This window comes from Neurospora hispaniola (genome assembly GCF_033458365.1).
Source record: "Neurospora hispaniola strain FGSC 10403 chromosome Unknown B0T23scaffold_7, whole genome shotgun sequence".
NCBI lineage: Eukaryota > Fungi > Ascomycota > Sordariomycetes > Sordariales > Sordariaceae > Neurospora > Neurospora hispaniola.
Window position 1 is genome coordinate 684,561 of NW_026944412.1, and position 20,433 is coordinate 704,993.

A 20,433-nucleotide genomic window follows, 5' to 3' on the forward strand; every position below is an offset into this window, starting at 1 on the left:
TTCAGCATTTCGGGGATTTCAGGACCAAAGAGGCACTGTTTTCCCTGTCTTGACGAGGTACTTTTCACGATGGAGCCGACAAGACTGGACGGTTGGTTGCCACCCTGCATTAAAAGGGTTACACAACCAAGCGGGCATACACGCGACTCTGTCCGTCACAATGCTTTTATACCTGCGACTGAAAGAGGGGATTTGTTCCAAGCTTTGTATCTTGCATTCTCCCTCATCTTTGCAGTATCAGCCAGCTTGACTCTTACATATCTCTTTCTGCAGATACTATCGGTCGGCCAAAGACGGAGCCCAGGACTCCATCTGGATTGATATCACCTGTTTCCGTTTGGTCCAACTTCCGCCCAACACCAAAAAGCCCAAAAAATAGGTGCCGAACTGGCTAAAATTCCGGAAAAACTTGAGCCAACTTCTCGAGTCGATCTGATTAAAGCTACTCGCTTCCAATGATGCTGACACCAAAGATGTGAAAGAAATGTTGCGGGCACTCGTTTTTTTTTTTTTTTTTTTTTTTTTTTTTTTTTTTTTTTTTTTCTTTCTTTTTTCCAAGGAGCCTGTCACTCTGGGTGAGTTGCCAATTCTCACAGGATTAACCATCGATGACGTCCAGCAGTCACTTAATAAGTGCAGTCTTTTGGTCAGGATCCAGGACAGAAAGGTTGCTTTTATCCTTGAAAATCAAGTCAAGGAATACCTGTTGAAGAGTTCTGAAAGAGATTACTCTAGGTCCGAGGAGAAGAGGAGCTGAAATGGCAACACGGCTCTTGCCATCTAGATGCTTTGTCTATCTCGTCAAGAAACTTCAGTCCATAGAACACGACGGAGCACATCAAGTGGATAGCCTTTCTGACAGTGAAAACAACTTGTCAGCCGAGGCTTCGGTTTTGGAGAAGAGCAACCCGTACGAGCTGGATCTTACAACATTCCTCCGTTATCTGATCATATACTGGCTCTGCCATTACAGTGAGCTTAGCCACCAAGAAATTCGCAGAACGATTGCGTAGCGAAGATAGTAAGGAAGATGAGGAAGGCTAGGAAACTTATAAAGTAGACGACAACGACATGGAGGGTAACGGGACGGATGACGATGAAGACGGGTACTGATAGGTCGGTGTTTTCCATTTCTTGGGTACCGGTTTCTGGATAGGGAATCTCCCGGTATGAAAAGTTCCATTGACCATTTATCACATGTTAGCCTTTAGAGAAAAAACAACTTTGGATATCAAGTTCAAGCTGGATGCCCTCGCTGCCCCTTCCCTAGTCTTATAGTAACTCATCAGGGTTGTGTGTGCTTAGGAGAAACAAATAAACCTGCACAGTCAACCCTCCAACTGGGGCAGTGTAGCGGCTCCACTATCATCCCCCTGTAATCGTAGGTATCATTAGTGCACTGCTGCCCCTGTCTAATGACGACTGTTGGCACATGAAATTGGATGGAAGTCATCGCAACGCGTCCTCTTTTGCGACTTAGCAGCTTCCTTTCCACCAAACAAAGGTGTAGAGGTATCTTCACCGAGCACCCCCCCCTGGACAAGATGGCCGATTCGTCAAGTAGGCCAGAATCAAATCCGCCCCTCTACAAGCAAGCCCTTGATTTCGCCCTAGATGTCGCCAACGGTCGCCATGCTCTGTCGAAGCTCATCCCGCCCGCCCTCTTCCTGGTCGATGCGCTCCTCTGCGGGCTGATCATCTGGAAAGTGCCTTGTACGTAACAGGTACCGCGGAATAGAGTACGGTTACCCGTATGCTCACGATCCCAAACTATAGACACCGAAATCGACTGGACGGCCTACATGGAGCAAGTCTCCCAAATCCTCTCGGGCGAGCGCAACTACACCAAGATCCGCGGCGGCACTGGTCCGCTCGTGTACCCGGCTGCGCACGTCTACATCTACACCGGACTATACCACTTGACGGATGAGGGGAGGAACATATTGCTTGCGCAACAGCTATTTGCGGGTCTTTATATGGTTACGCTGGCGGTTGTTATGGGGTGTTACTGGCAGGCCAAGGTATCTTTCTACAAGTGGCTTTGCGACAATGCTGGATGGGGGAGAAGCTGACAGGGTGAAACCAAAAACAGGCACCACCATACCTCTTCCCGCTCCTGGTCCTCTCGAAACGGCTACACAGCATCTTCGTCCTGCGCTGCTTCAACGACTGCTTCGCCGTCCTGTTCCTCTGGCTTGCCATCTTCTTCTTCCAGCGGCGCAACTGGCAAGCCGGCGCATTACTCTACACCCTCGGCCTCGGCGTCAAAATGACGCTACTACTCTCCTTACCAGCCGTAGGCGTTGTCCTCTTCCTCGGCAGTGGCAGTTTTGTCACCACTCTGCAGCTCGCAGCAACAATGGGTCTGGTCCAGGTCCTCATCGGCGTCCCCTTCCTGGCGCACCACCCCACGGAATACCTCTCCCGGGCCTTCGAGCTCTCCCGGCAGTTCTTCTTTAAATGGACCGTCAACTGGCGCTTCGTCGGCGAGGAAATCTTTCTCAGCAAGGGGTTCGCGCTCACACTGCTCGCTTTGCACCTTCTCGTTTTGGGAATCTTCGTCACCACCCGTTGGATCAAACCTGCGCGCAAGTCTCTTGTTCAGCTAATCTCTCCTGTCCTCTTGGCGGGTAAACCGCCTCTAACTGTCCCCGAGCACCGCGCTGCGGCGCGGGATGTGACGCCGAGGTACATCATGACCACGATCCTGTCTGCCAATGCTGTGGGCCTCCTCTTTGCTAGGTCCCTCCACTACCAGTTCTATGCCTATGTCGCATGGTCGACTCCGTTCCTCCTCTGGCGCGCGGGGTTGCACCCTGTCTTGGTGTACCTGCTATGGGCGGTGCAGGAGTGGGCGTGGAACGTGTTTCCTAGCACGCCGGCGAGCTCGGCGGTGGTGGTGGGCGTATTAGCCGTTACGGTCGCAGGAGTGTGGTTCGGCGCACGGGAGGAGTGGGAGCCTGGGATGAAGTCGTCGTCGAAAAAGGAGGAGGCGGCGATGTTGTGATGTAGTTGCTTTGCTGTCTGTAATATTTCTGGCTGGCAATAAAATATGATTTTTGGGTATCTCTGTTCTCCGAATGTCTCGTCAAGGTCCGTACTCTTCGTCTTCCGAGTCGCTAGGCGGCAGCTTTCCAACAGTCGATTCCTCGTCTTCGGACTCGTCGTAAGTTTGTCTGACGAACTGCTTGGGCCTGTGTTTTCGTCCGTCTGTCAGTTTCGTCCGTTCAATCCACTGAAGTAACAATATGACATACCAATAAGCCTCCTTCCTCCATGCCTTCTCGTCCCTTACGATATTGATGATCTCTCCTACAACCTTGCTACCAGTCTTGCTGCGCTCCTCCATGGAACCCAAGTCAACCAAGACGTAACCGCCGCGCTTGATCCAGATGGTGTTGCGGAAACGAGACTCGAGCTCGACTAAAATGGTCTTCTTGTTGGGCAGCTCGCAGATATAGTTGCTGTTGCCCTCGGCCTTGACAACGCGCGCAATGGATTGCGAATCAGTAAGTTGGTCGGGAGGGGTCAGCGACTCCTGGTCGGCGGCGTGAACGTGGCGTTTTGGCTTGCCCATGGTTGCGGATAGTTTGGATTGTTTGTTGTTTTTGGTATTGCGCAATACTCTAAAGAAAAAATGATTGCAGGCGTAGGAAAGGGGAGCACAGAAATCTAAAGGAAACAACGGTTGATGAAATCATGGATGGAACTTTTGGGACTTTTGGAATTTGGAGAAAAGTGGGGTAATCTCGGTAGATGCATATTTTGTCCATTGGAAAATTATCATGTCTAGGTACCTTAGATCTCCATATCCTCCCACAGCATTTACACGTTGACGAGACATCTGTAAAGTCTCAAGATGCCAACGGCTATGAGAGACACCTCTCTTGTAAATAGCCCTCTTCAATACTCTATATATATTCACTTAACTTTCCCCTAGCACAACGTCAACAGTTGTAGAATTTCTCTATGACGGCCAAGAATGCCCATCGCCTCCGGCGGTTCACTAAGCCGCGGATCGGCGCCTTAGCACTCAACAGTGGGTAGCACCCGCCAGAATTGGTCCACTAACATCGGCGATGCGGTGGCCGAGACAAGCCAAAGTTTGAACTCTTTCGGGGTCTCAGGCACCGTGCCGATGGGGGTCCAACCCTGTGGGATTCAGTCCACTGCCGCGCCGCTTGCTGTGCCGTTGGGCCGCCGCGGGCCCGGTACCGGGGGAGGGGCGTTTCTGTTGGGACCCCCCCGCGCCGACTCATTCCTTTGTTGCCCGTCGACCTCGGACTTCCTCCGGTCTTCACTTGACTTTTTCACTTCACCTCTTTCTTTAGTACCTTTCATTGTACACTTCTCACCTAAATCACCTTCAACACAACCCCAAAACACTAAACACAGTCAAGATGGGATCCAACGACTCCCCCTCCCTCCCCGCCTTGGCCACCAACCCCAAGTTCATCTTCTTCACCGACTTCGACGGCACCATCACCCAACAAGACAGCAATGACTTCATGACCGACACTCTAGGGTTCGGCCCGGCACTCCGCAAGAAGGGAAACGAGAGCGTCCTCTTCGGCCACCGCGACTTCCGCGACAGCTTCTCGGAGATGCTGGACAGCATCAGCACGCCCTTTGACCAGTGCATCGAGACTCTGCTCAAAAACATCACCCTCGACCCTGGATTCAAGGAGTTCTTCCACTGGGCCAAGGAGATCAACATGCCGATTGTGATTCTTAGTGGCGGCATGGAGCCTGTCATCAGGGCGTTGTTGGCCCATTTCTTGGGTAAGGAGGAGGCGGATAGCTTGCAGATTGTTAGCAACCAGGTGGCTGTTAGGCCGGGAAAGCAGAGTTTGAATGAGGAGGGAGGGTGGATGATCACTTACCACGATGACAGGTTTGTCACCCCTTTCTTTTTTTCTGTTTTTGGCGATACAGGACAAACGCTCACATCATGGAAACCAAAGTGGATTCGGCCACGACAAGTCCCTCGAAATCCGCCCCTACGCCAACCTGCCTGCCGACCAAAGGCCAGTCCTCTTCTACGCCGGCGATGGCGTCTCGGATCTCTCAGCTGCCAAGGAGACGGACCTTCTCTTTGCAAAGGCTGGAAAGGGTATGTTTTGCAATTCGAATGAATTACCATTCCCACTGCCATTGCCATTGCCATAGTATTTGCTGACTTTGACACACCACACACACAGATCTAATCACCTACTGCGAAAAGGAGAACGTGCCCTTCACCACGTTCCACGACTTTACCGAGATCCTCGCTGTGGTCAAGGACATTGTTGCGGGCAAGGTGACCGTCAAGGAGGCTGCTGTTGGCAGGAAATGAGCTAGCCACCCCTCCACCGAGCGTCTGTCGGTCTGTTCAGTCTGGTTTCTATTTCTTTCCGCTCAGGGTTTTTTTTTTTTTTCTGGACACTATTCTAGACGGCGCACAGGAGTGATTGGTTGGTTGGTTAGTAGCAGGCTACTTATGCCACTTTTCCTCCTGATAGAACTCTTAGAAGAAGACAAAAGAAGGAAGCGGTTGTTCTTCTGAATGTTATAGACAATAGATGTATGGGTCATAACTGTCCTCCCACTCCATAATTAGAAGGCGTTGTGTTGCTAGGCAGTCCGCAAGGCTCTCTGTCGGTCTCGGAACCTTGACTGAGGCTGAGGAAATCTTGCATAAGGCAACATATGTTGTATCACGGACGTCGTTGCCTGTTGTTTCTCATGGACAGATAAGAGAGGGCGGCGATTGATGGGTCCTCGGCTTTTGGCTCTCCAAATCCATGAATTGGAGTAGATTGGTCGGACTGGAGAAGGCTTAGGTAGATATCGTCCGCATAGGGGCAGGTGACCTTATTAGAGCGAGAAATTTGCAATTGATCGGACACGTTAGTTCTCTTGGATATGGCGGAAGGAGCTTTACGAACCAATGCTCGTTACTCCGCATGTCTAGCTGGTGACACATGATAGAAAACATCCCAGTGGCTAGGCTAGGCGTGATATAAAAACACTAGTGCTGTGATCACCCGACTCCCGAAAGCTGACCTTCACTTCCGTTTTACCGGTCAACACCTCAATTTCTGCAGAGCTAGTCATCTGCCAACATTTGATAGCATCATGTTGTGCCATCTTCTCGTCCATATTCCTCCATCAGCTAGATCTGCAACTTCGGAAATCCTCCAAGAGGGTGTAACAGACGCAGACCGAACTACTAGTTTCCCAATACTACTACCGCACTTCTCGCCCAGTGTCCAATCGAGACTTGACAAGGCTATCGCTTACATAGACCAAGCATAATTTCCATGCATGTATACGAGACCTGAAAAAGCGACTGGTGCGCTTCTGGCTCTTGAATTATCGCTCTGGAGTCGAACAGGACGAGCGATGTTGACAAGCCAAACAGAACAAGATAGCCAGGAAAGAAAATCTTGTTTTCTTATCCGAGGCAAAACAAAGGTACCCCGGAATTATCTTGGGTTGTTTTGTCTGCATCGCCGGGGCGGGATCACTAAAGTCATGCTGCTGACGATTGGCATATCGCTTTTGTGTTCCCCATGGGAAACACACAGAGTAAGGGGGTAGATTGGCAAACATGCTCACCCGTTGTAGAAAACCTCTATAAAACGACACCCGGCCATCCGACCGCCTAGGTACTGTGATGTTGGGCCTGAGTACCTTCCTTGCTCGTTTCGTTCCTGTCTTCAGTTACCCAGCTTCAAAATGAGGCTTTTGCTCAGCCTTACGGCCCTCATTGCGGTCGCAACAGCTTGCACAATCCCAAGCACACCACTGTCCAACAATATCACCAGCCACTTCCGTGTCCAAGTCCAAAATGCCTCCTATCCTCAAATCCACAACAAGTACATGAACCTGATGGTCTCCGGAGGTGGTGACCGGCACTTGTACGTCGGAGGATCACCCCAAGTGGGCGACACTACTACCAACCTGCTTCTCATCAAGGGTTCGATCAACTGGGTCTCCATCAATGCTGTCATTGGCGGCGAGGTGAGTTTGCCGCAATTCCTATGCAGAAGTCGTCCGTCCAAGTAAGAGTTCGAGTTGACGTCTCCGGACACAGGAATCCAATGTCGACGACACTGTCAAGATGTTCATGACGGAACGCGGCGATCCGAGAGCTCTCTTCCAGCCGACGTACGCTTGCAATCCGGACACCGACAGCTTGCAGGTTGAGTTGCGATTTGTGGGAAAGCAGAATGCGCCGGCCGGAGGCTGGATTTGTGTGCGGCCATCGTTCGATAACAGTCATGAGTTCCGGTACTATCCTCCGGGAAACACAAGTAAGTTCCGGCCTGTCCAATTGCCGTTCTGTCTCGGATATTCTGTGACATGGCTGATCGATTAACCCATGATGAACGACAGAGTCCGATCCGAACCGATTCTGCATCAAAGTGACACTGGTTGCCGTTCCCACATAGAAATGGCTATCGTAAAGATCATCGGAGAGGACGGAAAAATATATCCTGAGGGAAGTTCAGTTGATGGTGCGCAAGGCTGGATAAAAATGGATCAGAGGAAGTGGTTGCCCTGGCGATGGGTCGCGATGTTTTGTTTACCCCTGAAGGGATCCACACCCAGCAACTCAAGGTACAGCCACACTGGCCATGGTGTTGTTGAAGTTCAATGTTGTCTCAATTGACTTGTTGCTGCCACGAGTTGGTATAAATTAACACGATTTCCGCGCGGCCGATCTATAATACGTATTTGTTAAAGATCACCAACTAACAACGAAATGAGCAATGAGAAGGCTCTTTGAATACACGTGTGTGATTGAAGCGCAAGTATCCAAGACACCAGAACCTCAGCCCTGAAGCGGAGTGGATGGTGTTCTGGTGACTGCGCCACAGAATGCAAGTAAGCAGCTAGAACGAACAGCGGACAGTGCTTATGGCGTGTAATGACGTGCGCTGGTGTTGGGCTGACAAGATGCACAAGTCCAAGACACTGTTGTTGTAGCCTTGTCGATTAATGGAAGGGCTGAGACACGTTGGAAGCGCATCAACCTGATTGTTGTTGGCGACAACGATTTGTAAGAAGAGTACCAGGAGGATATGGGATTGACATTGGGGATTGTCATACGATCAGACGCAAGTCTCCAGAGTCTCTGAACAAAAGGGAAAAGGATCTTGCGAGAGGTCACCATATCCATTCAGCTGAATGGTGGTGGATGGCGGGGTCAATAGGACCCCTAGTCGCCGTTCGCGTCATCGGCGGGACCTGACAAATGGAGACTTTTCTTACATCATCAAAAACGGGACGACGGGGAACATCGAGAAGGCTCCACCACTGCTGATTTGCTCCCGTAAGCTTTTGCGCAGTGGACGGACGGGACAAGGGCAGCAGCGGCAGCCAAGGGAAGCTTCAGTTCAGTTCCCATGTGCCGCCGTTGCGTGATTGTACCGTACCGTTTCTTTTGGCAGCCATCGGCTCTCGGTGCAGTCACAGTGCTTTGGGTGGTCTCGTAAAAAAAGAGGCTCAGCCTTCCATCTGTTGGAATTTACCGTAAAAAACCCCTCTTCCCCTCAACTCTCCTACACCATGTTCTCCTCCAGATTCATTAGACCTGCCGCCAGCACTTTTACCAGAGCTACTCCTCGCCCCATCATCGCCAATACCCCTTCAATTGCTTCCCGCTTTTTCACCACTTCGTCGCCCAAGATGACTGTCCACAACATTGCTACGTGAGTTCTATCTGTCGCTTTACCTTCCCGAGGCTGTGTGATACATAAAATCGCCAGCCAGCTTAGCCAGCCTTGATGGGTTCCCGTCGACCAATATGACCCAATGAACTGACAATATGTCGATACAACAGCGTCGCCGAGTTCAAGGAGGCCATTGCCAAGAACCCCATTGTTGTCCTTGACGCTTTCGCTACCTGGTGCGGTCCTTGCAAGGCCATCGCTCCCACTGTCGCCAAGTACGTTCCCGTTCCCGATTTCAATAGTTCCAGCCCCAGCCCCAGCCTTGTGCTCTTTCAGCATACACACACATATATACTCCCTTTCTACCCTACCGTGATCTACGACGCGCAAGCGCGAGCGAAACATTCCCGCCTAGCCTGAAAACAACACAACGCACTTACTGACTAATTCTCTTTTGCTTGAAAAGGTGGTCCGAGGAGCCTCAGTTCAAGGACACCGTCTATTTCGCCAAGTTCGACGTCGACGCCCTTCCCGACCTCGCTCAGGAGCTCGGCATCCGCGCCATGCCCACTTTCGTCATCTTCAAGAACGGCGACAAGGCTGACGAGTTCGTCGGTGCCAACCCCCCTGCTCTCCTGGCCACCATCACCAAGCAACTTTGAATAAAGAGCGGAGATATGGGATAGATACAACAGGATGATACCTAGAAATAGATAGGGAATGCAAAGTTTAAGCAATTCGGAACAGCACTTTGTGTGAGCGCCTACCTACATGCGCGCATGTGAGTGAGCAGGGCTGGGAAGGGAGGCTGTCTGGCTAGGTATGCTGTGGTTAGAGTGTCATGGTTACATACATGACTGCAACTTACCATTGCAGCACGACCACGATGGAGACTGCTGCCGGTACCCAACCCCGATTCATGGCCCGATACGAGAAAAACGAAAGACTAGAAACGGTACTGGAAACACTTGCGTACCTATCAAGCCTACTTCCCCAACGTCGTCAACTGTACTAAACTCGGCGTCCTCCTCAACTGCCTCACATCCCCTTCAAACCCAAACCCATACACCGTCCGTCCCCCTCCCGCTCCGTCTCCCACCTCCAGCCGACCATCACCAGCTCCAGCATCAACAACCCCATACCCCATCCTCCACCCTCTAACCTCCTCTGGCACCGTATCACCCCCACCCGAAGCACCGCCATTGATACTATCAGTCCATCTCACCCTCCCCAACCCGCTCCCCCTCGTCGCCGCCACGATGCTCGAAAACTTGGTATCTCTCACCACCCCTCCATTTTCCCTCAGCGCCAGCGCCCCCACCACCACGCCCATCACCGCCAGGGCAATCGAGATGCTATACACGATCCACAACAACCTTGCATTAAACTTGTACACGAGCGCCATGCGAAACTTGGTGCAAGGGTACAAATAAGCTCTCTGCTGGTCTGTCAACAGCGACGGCTGGTTGGCGTCCGGCGCATTAAACGTCACGCCAGACTGTTCCCCGGGCTTCGCCGCCCAGACCACGCTGGCAAACTGGGGATGTCCCAATACCGAAAGGATAATATCCTCGTAAAACTTTTGGATCCGCTGTTGGATGTCCGGGTACGGGAAGTAGTTGTTTCCGAAATCGAGGAGGCGCATTGTCTGGATGGCCTTGGTGTTGGCGATGGGGTTGACGAGGTCGCGGTCGTCGCCGATGCCCACCGTGCCGTTGATCTGGTCGCGGAGCATGAACCCCAACGAGTGGTAGGCGGCTGTGCGCCGGTATTGCGGGATCGAAGTGGGGAGGATGTAGTTGTCGGTGGGCGTAGCGGTGACGTTGTCGGCGGTGCCGTCGTTGGCGTCGATGTGCGGGGTGTAAGTTGTGTTGATGACGGGGCGGAGGTAGGTCACGTTGGTCACGGTGGTGGTTTGGGCGGCACCGGTGTAGTTGATACGCACCGTGTAGTTGGATTCGTAGTTCTCGCAGGCGAAGATGTGCGGGACGAAGGACGTGTTCCAGGCTGGGTCGGAGGGGTTGGAAGGCACCGACGGAAGGTTGCCCCTGGTGTCGTTGGCCTTGGCCAGCGCGTCGGCGAGGGTGACGTAGCCGAGCCAGATGATGGGCTCGGTGCGGAAGGCGCCGAGGTGCTTGGGAAAGGGGGGATTCATTGTTGGTCGGCCGCCAATGCCGGCTTCTTTCATTTGCGTGGTGGAGTATTCGCCGCCGCTGGTGAAGGCGTAGTAGGTGAATTTGCCCCTGGGGAGGAGGACGTCCATGTTGAAGGGCGGCGCAATACTTCCGGACTCTTGAGTTAGGTTGTTGACAATGGAATCAACCCCATTGCCCAGTTCGGTACACTTGTAGGCTGGGGCAATGAATTGGATCTCGAAAGAGCAGTTCCAACCAGTCCCGCAAGTTTCAATAGGTGCGTTCCTTCTCATGACAGCCTCTTCGAGAAAGGAGCCAATAGTGGCTGTATTCTGGAAACTAGGGCTGGGTGCGGTGTAGTAGTCGAACCATCCGGGAGTGTCTTTCTCTGGTTCCTTGGTGGTATTCCATAGAGACAGGGGAATCTCAAATAGCCGGTCAATCTTTGGAGGTTGCCGCCACTCGTAGGTCTCTTCGAATGTAAGGTTCAGCGTCCGCACCTCTGGACACGAGGTTGAGATTGTCATCTTCCTGGGAACGACAAGAAGCGTGTTGGAAGTAAGGACTACCACGAGTGGTGCCAGCCTTGCACACGTGTAAGAATATATTCGGACGCTGTCACAAAGGTAAAGGAAAAGGGGGTAAGCTTACCAAGCATATGCCGCTAGCAACGCCGCCACTTTTGCGCTTTGGACCATCTCCCAACTCGTCACAGCCTGTAAGTCCTCCGTAGCCGAGAACAAGGCATCCAAGGCGCCCACAGTCATAAACCGTTTTCGAACCGTTGTCCATACCCGCTGTCTGAAAGCCACGATGACCGCGGCGCTTAGGCCTGCTTTTGCTCCGAAGGCTAACATCGTTCCATAGCGCATCATCTTGTTTTGGTCCGTGGCTGGCCGCCCGTCGAGAGACCAGTAATAAAAGTGATGGGAAGAAGCACATGCAACGCCGAAGAGTAGGCATAGGTACATGTTCCATGATTTCCTCCATCGCCATAGCCAGCAGGCGCAACTGGAGGGCCTTTGTCGGGACTGTCGCGCTGTTGAACTCCTGATGACAGGAGGGGAACCCAGGCTCTGTGAAGTCAAAAGAACAGTTGATAAATTAACTGGCTTGGATGTGCCTTTGGCCTGCTGTTGCCATTGATTTTCCTGTAGGAGTTTGGTCTCATCATCATGCCGCTGATAGATCAAATCAGGAGGGACAACTGAGGCATCCGGGTGCGGAGAAACGTCGTAGATGCTGTATGGTGTAGCGAGTCCATCACCGTATCCGGCGTGATATTGGGTATTCCCGTAAGCAGTCGGCCCGCTATCTGGTCGGTGCTCGTGGTGTTGGGAGAAGTGATTCCCGGTTTCGTTGGGAACGGGACTGCCTCGTGTGGGTGTGTGAGGATTAGAAGCCCAATCCCTGAAGGAATGGACCTCTTCCTGGCCGGGTGTGTTCGGCATTTCAGAGGATTGATCGGTTGAAGACGAGGGCCACTGGTGAAAATCTCATCGTAGTCTAGTCTGCATGGTGTTAATCCACATTAAACGTTGGGCAAGGACAGGATAGACACTCGAAGAGTCGACCGTGATCACCCGTGTATAGTATGATGACCCGTCGATCATTGAAGCGATGAAAACATCGGAATGTATGTAAGCACTGGCTTTTTCCATGTCAACGAAGCGCAATGGAACTGAGTGAGACGAGAGAGACCCAGTGCTTGGTCACGTCAGCCTTCGGGAGCGTGGTTGTGCTGGGGCACACAACTGTTCCCAGCTGAACGGCGGGGCGTTACGCGGCTTGTCCGCTGTGGCCTGCCACTCATTGATAGAATATCTACATAGGTAGTATGTCAGATATTAGGATGAGACCATTGGCCCCCTTTGAGAGATAGTTGCGCCGCCCCGTTTCGGCCGGGTCTCTATAGTTGGACTTCGAGCCGTTGGGTGGGCATATCGATCATCGTTGTCACTGTGGCTGTGTGACACAGAGAGGAAGAGGAGGATGGTGTAGAGCCAGTCTTCTTGTTGGAGGGTGGCTGGTCAGGAGAATGTCCGACGATCTCGCTCATGAGCCAATCCCAGAGATGGTGAACGCCGCAAGTTCAAGCTTTTGGTTGTCAAATGGAAGATGGCTATCATTTCGACATGTGTGTTCGTCGGGACGAGAGCTTGTATCGAAGCTGGGCAACCGAATAAGCGATGGATAAATAAGTACCATCTGGGGAAACAGTCCCACATGCCAACGTGTTCAGCCCTACGCCGTGAGAGTCACACCGTCGAGGCACCGATGTCGCCCATGCAGGTGATGACATGGGTATCTTACGGTGTCTCGTCGTCCGTCTGTGTCCCTCATAGTATTCGAAGTTGAGCAGGGTTAAGACTTCGAGAGATGATGTATCACCAAGCTGGCCAAGAACGTAAAGGAGTGAGGTTGAAGTTTAGCGGGGTTCACGCTCGGAGTGCGGGTACATTGGCGTTGAGACGAGCCGTACCTAAACGGGAGGGAGCGTTCCGTAAGCGATAGGTATGGAACCCGAGCGCTGCGGTTAGAGTTGCCCGTAGCGGCGTGGGAGAACTACCTCTATCTGCTAGACTAAGGGCGCGCCTTTTAGACAACGGCCCACGGGGGGCTAGACCCCTAACGGTACAGTGAATGCTACAGTATGCGGGGACATACCTACTGAACCGCGCCGTTAACAAAAAGGTTGAGATCTTGAGCCGAGTGTCATGTCGGCGAACAGGTCTCAACTTTTCTATCATGACGATGAAGCTAGAGGTACCTAAGGTTGGAACCGGGCCTATGGAACTTCTGGTACCCTGGTCGTCCGGTCGCTGTGGTAAATCCCACCTTGAAAAGATAAGAGACCAAGATCGGGATCCCATTGCTGGTTTAGGTGAGGATTGATCATGTTATGATTCATCCCCCAAAGGAACATAAAGAGTCGGTACATATAAAGGCTGATTAGACCCGAGGATTTCCTTTTCGTTCGACTCTGTAAACATTTCATGCTCCCCGTTGACCTCAGGATTTGTCTTCGCCTCTGGTTACATTATCCACAATGTCCACGATTGTTGTTGTAGGGTATGTCTGACACAATCCCCGGTATCGGCTTGAAAAGCTTCAAGTACCCGAGACATCACACACACAATAGTTTCACTACCACTTGTCGTCGTGATCACCCTCACTAACCCAATGACGTCCATCGCAGCGCCGGCGTGAGCGGCCTCACTTGCGCCCTCCAACTAGCCAAGCAAGGAGGAAACACCATCACCGTAGTAGCCAAGCACATGCCCGGCGACTATGACCCGGAGTACACCTCTCCCTTCGCGGGCGCCAACGTCCTGCCCATGGCCCCCGAATACAACCGCTGGGAAGGCGAAACCTGGCCCGAACTGAAAAAACTCGCCGAGACCTGTCCCGAAGCCGGCATCCACTTCCAAAAGGCCGTCCTCTACCGACGCGCCCAAGACGAAGCCGCCGGCTTCGCGGGCCCCTTGTCCGACGGCCTCTTCGTGCGCAACCCGTGGTACAAAGACCTGGTGCCCGACTACGTCGACTTACCAGCCTCCGAGGTGCCAGAGGGCATGTCCTCCGCCTCCTCGTTTACTTCGGTCTGCATCAACACGGCCATCTACCTGCCCTGGCTGCTGGGCCAGTGCCGGGCACGCGGCGTGGTGTTTAAGCGGGCCGTACTCAAGCATATCTCCGACGCCGCCAAGTTGAGCCACACGGGGCGCAAGCCGGATATCATCATCAACGCCACGGGCTTGCTGAGTTGTCGGCTGGGCGGCGTCATGGACCAAAAAGTGATGCCCGCGCGCGGACAGGTGGTGCTAGTCCGCAACGAGGCGACGCCGAACATGGTGTGCACGAGCGGCACGGACGACGGGAACGACGACGAGTTGTGCTACATCATGCAGCGAGCTGCAGGTGGGGGCACGATTCTTGGAGGTACGTACATGAAGGGTAACTGGGACGGCGTGCCGGATCCGAACATTGCGACGAGGATCATGAAGCGCGCCGTGGAGGCGTGTCCGGCGTTGACGGGTGGAAAAGGCATCGAGGCGCTGGATGTCATTAGGCATGCGGTGGGGCTGAGGCCGTATAGAGAGGGCGGCGTGAGGATCGAGAAGGAGAACATCAATGGGACGTGGGTGGTGCATAACTATGGACATGGCGGATGGGGATATCAGGGCAGCTGGGGGTGTGCGTTTAGGGTGCAGGAGCTGGTGGATGAGATTAAGAGTGAGTTGAAGCTTGGCTCTAAGCTCTAGTCTAGAGCGTTGGAATTACTGGATGAATAATGAAGGTCTTGGAAAATAGTGTGGTAGTAACTATTTCTGGTTCAAGGTCAATGAATGTACCTCCGTGACATCTGCTCTTAAGAAGTTTTGGCCGTCACCACCTTCACAGACAATCTTGACTTATAAACACGAACAAACCACAAGCAAGGATAGATCACGGCTAATGATGACTAGTCCGCGAGGGCAGATCAGTTTGCATAGGATAACTGGTAGGCTTTGGGGGGAAAAAACAAAAGCAGCAAATCACGGAGGTTGATCGAAGACCAAGTAAAGTAGAGTCAGACGGTATTAGTATTCTCTAGTATCTACTCCTTTCCGCCCAACCACCGGTAGACAACCGAAAAGTCTCTGCCCTTGCATCGCTCTTCAGACTCGGCAGTCTCGTACACTTCCGAGGCCTTGTCTGCTAGCACAAGCTTAGCATCGGCTTCCTTGGCTGCCAGGATGGCCAGCCTCAGGTCCTTGCGCATCAGTCCTATTCCAAAACCGCCTTGGTAGTCGCGATTCGCCGGGGCAGTCTTTACGACGCCTGGCACAGGGTTGTTGACTTCACTAGGCCAGCACTTTCCAGTACTGACATTTATTACGCTGGCGAGCACCTTCGGATCAAGGCCCCATCGGGCACCGAGGTTCATAGCCTCCGCAGTAGCAATATTCTCAATTGCTAGCAGGTAATTGTTGGCAAGCTTCGCCGCCAGACCCGCTCCCTGAGGACCGCAGTGCAACACCCGCTTGCCCATGCGCTGCAGGACGATTTCAGACCTCGCGACAAGGGAGTCAGGGGCACCAAGCATAAACGTCAATGTACCAGCGGTAGCTCCGACGACACCGCCTGACATGGGGGCATCGACAAAGTGACCCTGTCCGTTAGGGAGAGCCTTGTCTACCGCGGCCGCAACCTCACGCGAGGACGTGGGGTCGATGGTCGAGCAGTCAATGAACAGACGAGGACCAGGACGGGGAGGTAGCTCATCCTTAAGGATCGACTCGTATGTTGCCTTGACATGCTGAGGTTCGGGCAAGCATGTTACAACCGTGTCCTATGTCAAGATCCCAGTTAGTCTTGGGTCGCCATTGACATTGAATGATGACAAAGAATTGGGTGATGGCTTTTTTCAGAGGATTGGCTTATGTTGTATAACGATAATCACTTCAAAGCCCAGCAAAACGCCGGGCCCAACTTAGAAAAACTCATGAATTGGAACAAACTCATCATAAAAGCTTTTGGGAAGAGGGAATGAAGGCTAAGGACAAGAGTGTGACGTACCGCTTCTCTCGACGCATCGGCTGCACTGTCCGCCACGTGAGTGGAAGCTCCTCCGGCTTGCTGTACTGACATCTCCTGGGCGAGCTTTTCAGCCGCACCCCGGTTGATGTCGTACAGGCGAATAGTATCGCTTGGTGGAAGCTTGGATTGTAGGTTTCTAGCCATCTGATAGCCCTATAATCCGAGTGTTAGCAACCAATTCCGAGTGGAAGCACGGGTGTAGGAGACGTACCATCTGGCCTAGGCCAATGAAGGCGTAGTTATCCAACCGGCGCACGGTGGACGAGAAAGTTCGGCGTTGAGCAAGCAGCTGCTTGCACAACCGCGTGTTTGCCTTCATGGTAATTTGTAAAAAAGAGTGCGTATTGCGCTTCGATGAAGAACGGTTGTGCGCAGAAACACGATCGTTGAAGGATTGACCATACGATCGTAGTCTTGTTCGGCGGCGTAGGTAGGCATGTTCACCGTGACCAGCCAGGCGCGCAGGTGATGCTGGCGGACGACAGGAAGGTGGTTGTGATTACCCGGAGGTAAAGCCGACCATTGCCGCCTTTGGCCAAGACCTGGAGCAGCAGGTCATGGGATCGCCAGGCGAAACCCAATGGAAGCTAACTCCTCGGAACAAACGATGGAAGAAGAGGGGTCGAGGGGTAACGGCCGACGCTGCATGAGCGTCAAGGTCGCGTTCCCTTTTGGCAAGTTCCCAATCAAGGACTGCCGGAATGAAGCCCGCAAAACATCATTGTGGTGTTGAAGTGTGGTGGGAAAGGGAAAGGGAAAGGGAAAAGAAAAAAAAAATGAGAGAGAGAGAGCGAGAGGAAAAAAAAAAGAAAAGATATGCGATACGTTGAGCGGAACAAAATGACTCGTGCGCTTCCAAAATTGGAGTCTGCTCGTTTACGACGATAATAGCCCCCATAGCTTCATATCAGCCATATCCCCCCACCTGAAGCAGGCGATAAGCCGAAAACGTGCAAACACTCAACGATATGGTACCTCTCCACCATCTGGCCCGTTCAAGTCGAGTTTATGACATTTGGAAGTGGTTGTTGTCAACGGATGATGCCGAACGATGAGGAACTGCCAATGTGACTATGGCGTTGCACTCATCGAGACTCCAGCCTCACAAACTTGCATGACAAAGAATATCCGACACCCGAAGACAGACACTGGAAAATCCCTTGCCGAAAGATCTGCTTTGTTCACTACATGACACAGTCCACTAGAATAGGCTCTACTATCTACAAAAGGAGCTTCCCAGCCCGGCACGAACTTGGGAGTCTTCCTCCGCTGTTTACACTTTCATTTCCCATCCCAGCGAGTTTGAGTAGCATGCCGCCTGCCCTTGTGTTCAGAGATTGTATATACCTATGTTGTTCCTACATGAGAACCAGATTCCATCCAAACGACCGGTCCACCTCCATTCAAAGCCACGGCCCTTCATGCCATGGACTCTCAATCATTGATTGACAGGCGACAGACGCCGAAGTGGGGGGGTATGTGCAACGTAAAACAAACCGAAAATGAAACCAACCTTGAATTCAAGAAAATCCTATTTCCGTCCAAGTCCTGGTGTCCAACCATGCTGCACACCGAAGCTAACCACAAAGTTCGAGTTGACCCAAGGTTAACCAGTTACAAGAGCAAAACGACCATTATCCCTAGTACACAGAAGACTCCTTGAACGAACTCGGCCTGCGCCCCATGTCTCCTTCAATATCGCGTCATGTGCCGACTCGGCTTAAACAGAACAAAGAAATTTGGTGTCTACGTCCCCACATGGGTTTATAGTACGTTGGCCACATACGGTGTGATTATGGGAAGAAGGGCACTGCGCAGAACGGGTTAGCACACGCTCAATACATCACTCGGAAAAAAGCAGCACGTACCCAAGAGCTCCTACGGCAAACGTGGCAGTGAGGCCGAGGTAGGCGCGCTTCCGGATTCTATCCTTGCGCAACTCTGCCTCGGTCTTCACCCTCTTGGCTTGCCGAGGTTGTTCAGCCTCATCTGCAGCCTTTTCATCCCCATCGACGCTAATCTTCTCCGCCTTGCGCTTGCCCTTGCTATCGGCCTCCTCTTCCTTGGTAGCCTCGGTCTCGGCCTTGGCCTCGCCTTCAGCCTTTTCATCCTCAGCACCAGCCTTGGAGGCCTCAACAAGGGCAGCTGCGGCCTCAGCATCAGCCTTGACGGCAGCCTCGACCATCGCCTTGGCCTCCTCGATCATCTTTCTTGCCTCTTCCTTGGACGGAGGCTCACCCGCCATTAGAGGCACCTCAAGCTCAACCTTGGTATGCTTCACCTCCTCGCCATCCTTATCCAGCTTGACGTCTTCATCGACTCGCACCTTGATCTTGGGCTCCTCCTCAATAGGTTCCAGCACGACGACAGGCTCCTTCTCGATCGATTCCACCTTGAGCTCTGCTTCGGTAGTTTGGATCTTGGTAACTGGAACTGTGTTGATCGGGGTAGAGGTAGGAATCTCGCCATTGATGAGCGTGGGGGCCTGGGAGTCGGCGAAGCTGGTGGCGGGGGTTTCAGCGGAAGGGACAGCGGTAGCGGTGGCGGTAGTAGTAACTGTAGTGGCAGAAGCTTCCGTGGTAACCGTGCGCTTGGTATTGCGGGGGGTGGTGCCGCGTTTGCTGGTGGTTGTAGACTTGGCGGGGCTGGAGGAACGGCGACTGCTAGGACGGCTGCGCGTGCTGCGAGTCGTAGGCGGTGTGGGAGCAACAAGAGGAGGCTGGGCTCCGAAAAACTTGGGAGGGGGAGCAATCTGCTTGGGCGCACTGCTGTCGGTGGCTGTGACGGCGATATCTGAGGGATCGAGAAGGGCTCGGATCCAGGGAGTGATCTGATACTCCTCGGCGAGGATCAAAGCCTGCTCAGGGGGAATCCAGACATTGCCGGCGGTTTCCTCGGAGCTCGTGGTGGGAATGGACTTGATGTATTTGCGCTCCGCTTCCTCCTCTTCTTGCGACGCATATGGGAACGTGGCCTTGAACATGCCGGTAGCCGAGATGTAACCATCCTGGCTGCGGCGCATGAGGAAGTAGCTGGGAGGAGAGGACTTGAAGATGCCCGAGACGATACCCTTGGGCAAAGGGGCTCTGAGGTGGGCGTAGTCGAACGCCAGGAGAGACGACGGATCAACCTCAGCGCCCGGAACAGCAGTGACCATGCGAGGGGTCAGTTGAGTCTGCCCCAAGCGGCGACGGCTTGCAAGATCTGTGTCTGTAGTTGCGCAAGTCAGCTTGTGGTTCTCGTTCACGCACTTGTGAACGGTGGCTTACGGGACGGCACATCCTCGAGCATCAGAGGATTGCGACGGGCCGGAAGATGCCTAGCTACTTGCGCCATGATGTCGCGGGGGAATGGCTGGGCCGCTATACAAATGTTGTGGGATGAATTGGGGGAAGGCGGCGATGGCCACAATGGGTGGTCTCCTGTTGGTGTCGTGAACGGCGAAGACTTTTGCGCGCAGCTCGCAGTGTGTCCTTTTGGTCGGAATGGTCGGTGGGACAACGCAACCAAAACGAGCCAAAACACAAAATTAAAATTGCTACTAGCAAAGCGATTTGAGCCAAAGAGGATTCTGGCTAGAATTGATGCTGATTCAATGGATGCTCCCGTGCGCTGGAATCCCGTGGAGAGCACGGCGGAGGATGGGATTGAAGGTGTGTGTGTGTGTGTGTGTGTGATGAAGGATGATGACGATCAAGACCGCTCGGGGGTGCGAAAAGTGCGGTCGGTCGCGCGCAATCTGGCAGATTGGACTCTGGGGAATCACTGGAAGCTTAACGGGGAGAGGCAGGATGAGACAAATGACGGGTTGATGGGGGCAACGGGGAGACCGGGGTCAGAGCTTCGGTGCAGCAGTGCAGAGCAGAGTGCAGAGGATAGCGCGACGTCGTCCGCTGAGGAGGGTTTAGCGTGTCGCGGGATCATGGGACACGGGCCACGCAGCTTGGGTGGGATTCGATTTGATTGTGGGCACTATTTCAGGGCTAGCTTCCCTTGGGCGGAGAAGGCGGCCACTGCACCACCTCACTGCAGACGACTCCCGTTGGAGTGACGGC

At 53.0% G+C, this 20,433-nt stretch overlaps 10 protein-coding genes across 10 annotated transcripts; 6 read left to right on the top strand and 4 right to left on the bottom strand.

Moving 5' to 3' along the window:
- Positions 1–535: 535 nt before the first annotated feature.
- On the top strand, positions 536–1,260 carry B0T23DRAFT_386132 (uncharacterized protein). The gene has a single exon (XM_062837588.1). The coding sequence runs from the start codon at positions 759–761 to the stop codon at positions 1,011–1,013; it is 255 nt and encodes an 84-aa protein (XP_062689669.1). The 5' UTR covers positions 536–758; the 3' UTR covers positions 1,014–1,260.
- A 284-nt stretch (positions 1,261–1,544) lies between these two features.
- B0T23DRAFT_322291 (Dolichyl-P-Man:Man(5)GlcNAc(2)-PP-dolichyl mannosyltransferase) lies at positions 1,545–3,007 on the top strand (the record flags this gene model as incomplete). Its single annotated transcript, XM_062835287.1, has 3 exons — positions 1,545–1,713; positions 1,777–2,021; positions 2,093–3,007. 3 exons carry the CDS (start codon positions 1,545–1,547, stop codon positions 3,005–3,007), a joined length of 1,329 nt encoding a protein of 442 aa, XP_062689670.1.
- Positions 3,008–3,047: 40 nt separating this feature from the next.
- B0T23DRAFT_208724 (uncharacterized protein) lies at positions 3,048–3,677 on the bottom strand. The gene is made up of 2 exons (XM_062833516.1): positions 3,258–3,677; positions 3,048–3,194 (listed from the first exon to the last, which is right to left on the bottom strand). The coding sequence occupies exons 1-2, from the start codon at positions 3,575–3,577 to the stop codon at positions 3,089–3,091; spliced, it is 426 nt and encodes a 141-aa protein (XP_062689671.1). The 5' UTR covers positions 3,578–3,677; the 3' UTR covers positions 3,048–3,088.
- A 723-nt stretch (positions 3,678–4,400) lies between these two features.
- B0T23DRAFT_431209 (HAD-like domain-containing protein) lies at positions 4,401–5,335 on the top strand (the record flags this gene model as incomplete). Its single annotated transcript, XM_062840305.1, has 3 exons — positions 4,401–4,894; positions 4,965–5,113; positions 5,202–5,335. 3 exons carry the CDS (start codon positions 4,401–4,403, stop codon positions 5,333–5,335), a joined length of 777 nt encoding a protein of 258 aa, XP_062689672.1.
- Positions 5,336–6,720: 1,385 nt separating this feature from the next.
- On the top strand, positions 6,721–7,436 carry B0T23DRAFT_398256 (uncharacterized protein; the record flags this gene model as incomplete). The annotated part of the gene is made up of 3 exons (XM_062838351.1): positions 6,721–7,005; positions 7,079–7,298; positions 7,381–7,436. The coding sequence occupies 3 exons, from the start codon at positions 6,721–6,723 to the stop codon at positions 7,434–7,436; spliced, it is 561 nt and encodes a 186-aa protein (XP_062689673.1).
- Positions 7,437–8,676: 1,240 nt separating this feature from the next.
- B0T23DRAFT_406844 (thioredoxin-like protein) lies at positions 8,677–9,322 on the top strand (the record flags this gene model as incomplete). Its single annotated transcript, XM_062839140.1, has 3 exons — positions 8,677–8,699; positions 8,831–8,935; positions 9,127–9,322. 3 exons carry the CDS (start codon positions 8,677–8,679, stop codon positions 9,320–9,322), a joined length of 324 nt encoding a protein of 107 aa, XP_062689674.1.
- Positions 9,323–9,645: 323 nt separating this feature from the next.
- On the bottom strand, positions 9,646–12,246 carry B0T23DRAFT_323503 (uncharacterized protein; the record flags this gene model as incomplete). Its single annotated transcript, XM_062835362.1, has 4 exons — positions 9,646–11,297; positions 11,365–11,380; positions 11,447–11,869; positions 11,905–12,246. 4 exons carry the CDS (start codon positions 12,244–12,246, stop codon positions 9,646–9,648), a joined length of 2,433 nt encoding a protein of 810 aa, XP_062689675.1.
- Positions 12,247–13,523: 1,277 nt separating this feature from the next.
- On the top strand, positions 13,524–15,221 carry B0T23DRAFT_386143 (FAD dependent oxidoreductase). The gene is made up of 2 exons (XM_062837589.1): positions 13,524–13,867; positions 13,995–15,221. Exons 1-2 carry the CDS (start codon positions 13,845–13,847, stop codon positions 15,058–15,060), a joined length of 1,089 nt encoding a protein of 362 aa, XP_062689676.1. The 5' UTR covers positions 13,524–13,844; the 3' UTR covers positions 15,061–15,221.
- Positions 15,222–15,363: 142 nt separating this feature from the next.
- On the bottom strand, positions 15,364–17,183 carry B0T23DRAFT_386145 (putative 3-hydroxyisobutyrate dehydrogenase G6G8.5). The gene is made up of 3 exons (XM_062837590.1): positions 16,590–17,183; positions 16,358–16,531; positions 15,364–16,130 (listed from the first exon to the last, which is right to left on the bottom strand). The coding sequence occupies exons 1-3, from the start codon at positions 16,695–16,697 to the stop codon at positions 15,396–15,398; spliced, it is 1,017 nt and encodes a 338-aa protein (XP_062689677.1). The 5' UTR covers positions 16,698–17,183; the 3' UTR covers positions 15,364–15,395.
- An 801-nt stretch (positions 17,184–17,984) lies between these two features.
- B0T23DRAFT_208887 (uncharacterized protein) lies at positions 17,985–20,037 on the bottom strand. Its single transcript, XM_062833517.1, has 3 exons — positions 19,648–20,037; positions 18,247–19,588; positions 17,985–18,188 (listed from the first exon to the last, which is right to left on the bottom strand). The coding sequence occupies exons 1-3, from the start codon at positions 19,712–19,714 to the stop codon at positions 18,143–18,145; spliced, it is 1,455 nt and encodes a 484-aa protein (XP_062689678.1). The 5' UTR covers positions 19,715–20,037; the 3' UTR covers positions 17,985–18,142.
- Positions 20,038–20,433: the final 396 nt, after the last annotated feature.

Excerpts from the sequence above, each read along its gene's own strand:
- B0T23DRAFT_386132 (XM_062837588.1), top strand. The coding sequence starts at position 759 with ATGGCAACACGGCTCTTGCCATCTAGATGCTTTGTCTATCTCGTCAAG.
- B0T23DRAFT_208724 (XM_062833516.1), bottom strand. The coding sequence starts at position 3,577 with ATGGGCAAGCCAAAACGCCACGTTCACGCCGCCGACCAGGAGTCGCTG. Across the intron at positions 3,195-3,257 it reads TGGAGGAAGGAGGCTTATTG|GCCCAAGCAGTTCGTCAGAC; the intron begins GTATGTCATATT and ends ACGAAAACACAG.
- B0T23DRAFT_386143 (XM_062837589.1), top strand. The coding sequence starts at position 13,845 with ATGTCCACGATTGTTGTTGTAGG. Across the intron at positions 13,868-13,994 it reads TCCACGATTGTTGTTGTAGG|CGCCGGCGTGAGCGGCCTCA; the intron begins GTATGTCTGACA and ends CGTCCATCGCAG.
- B0T23DRAFT_386145 (XM_062837590.1), bottom strand. The coding sequence starts at position 16,697 with ATGAAGGCAAACACGCGGTTGTGCAAGCAGCTGCTTGCTCAACGCCGA. Across the intron at positions 16,532-16,589 it reads TCATTGGCCTAGGCCAGATG|GGCTATCAGATGGCTAGAAA; the intron begins GTACGTCTCCTA and ends CTCGGATTATAG. Across the intron at positions 16,131-16,357 it reads CCGATGCGTCGAGAGAAGCG|GACACGGTTGTAACATGCTT; the intron begins GTACGTCACACT and ends ATCTTGACATAG.
- B0T23DRAFT_208887 (XM_062833517.1), bottom strand. The coding sequence starts at position 19,714 with ATGGCGCAAGTAGCTAGGCATCTTCCGGCCCGTCGCAATCCTCTGATG. Across the intron at positions 19,589-19,647 it reads GCTCGAGGATGTGCCGTCCC|ACACAGATCTTGCAAGCCGT; the intron begins GTAAGCCACCGT and ends GCGCAACTACAG. Across the intron at positions 18,189-18,246 it reads TTTGCCGTAGGAGCTCTTGG|TGCCCTTCTTCCCATAATCA; the intron begins GTACGTGCTGCT and ends CGTTCTGCGCAG.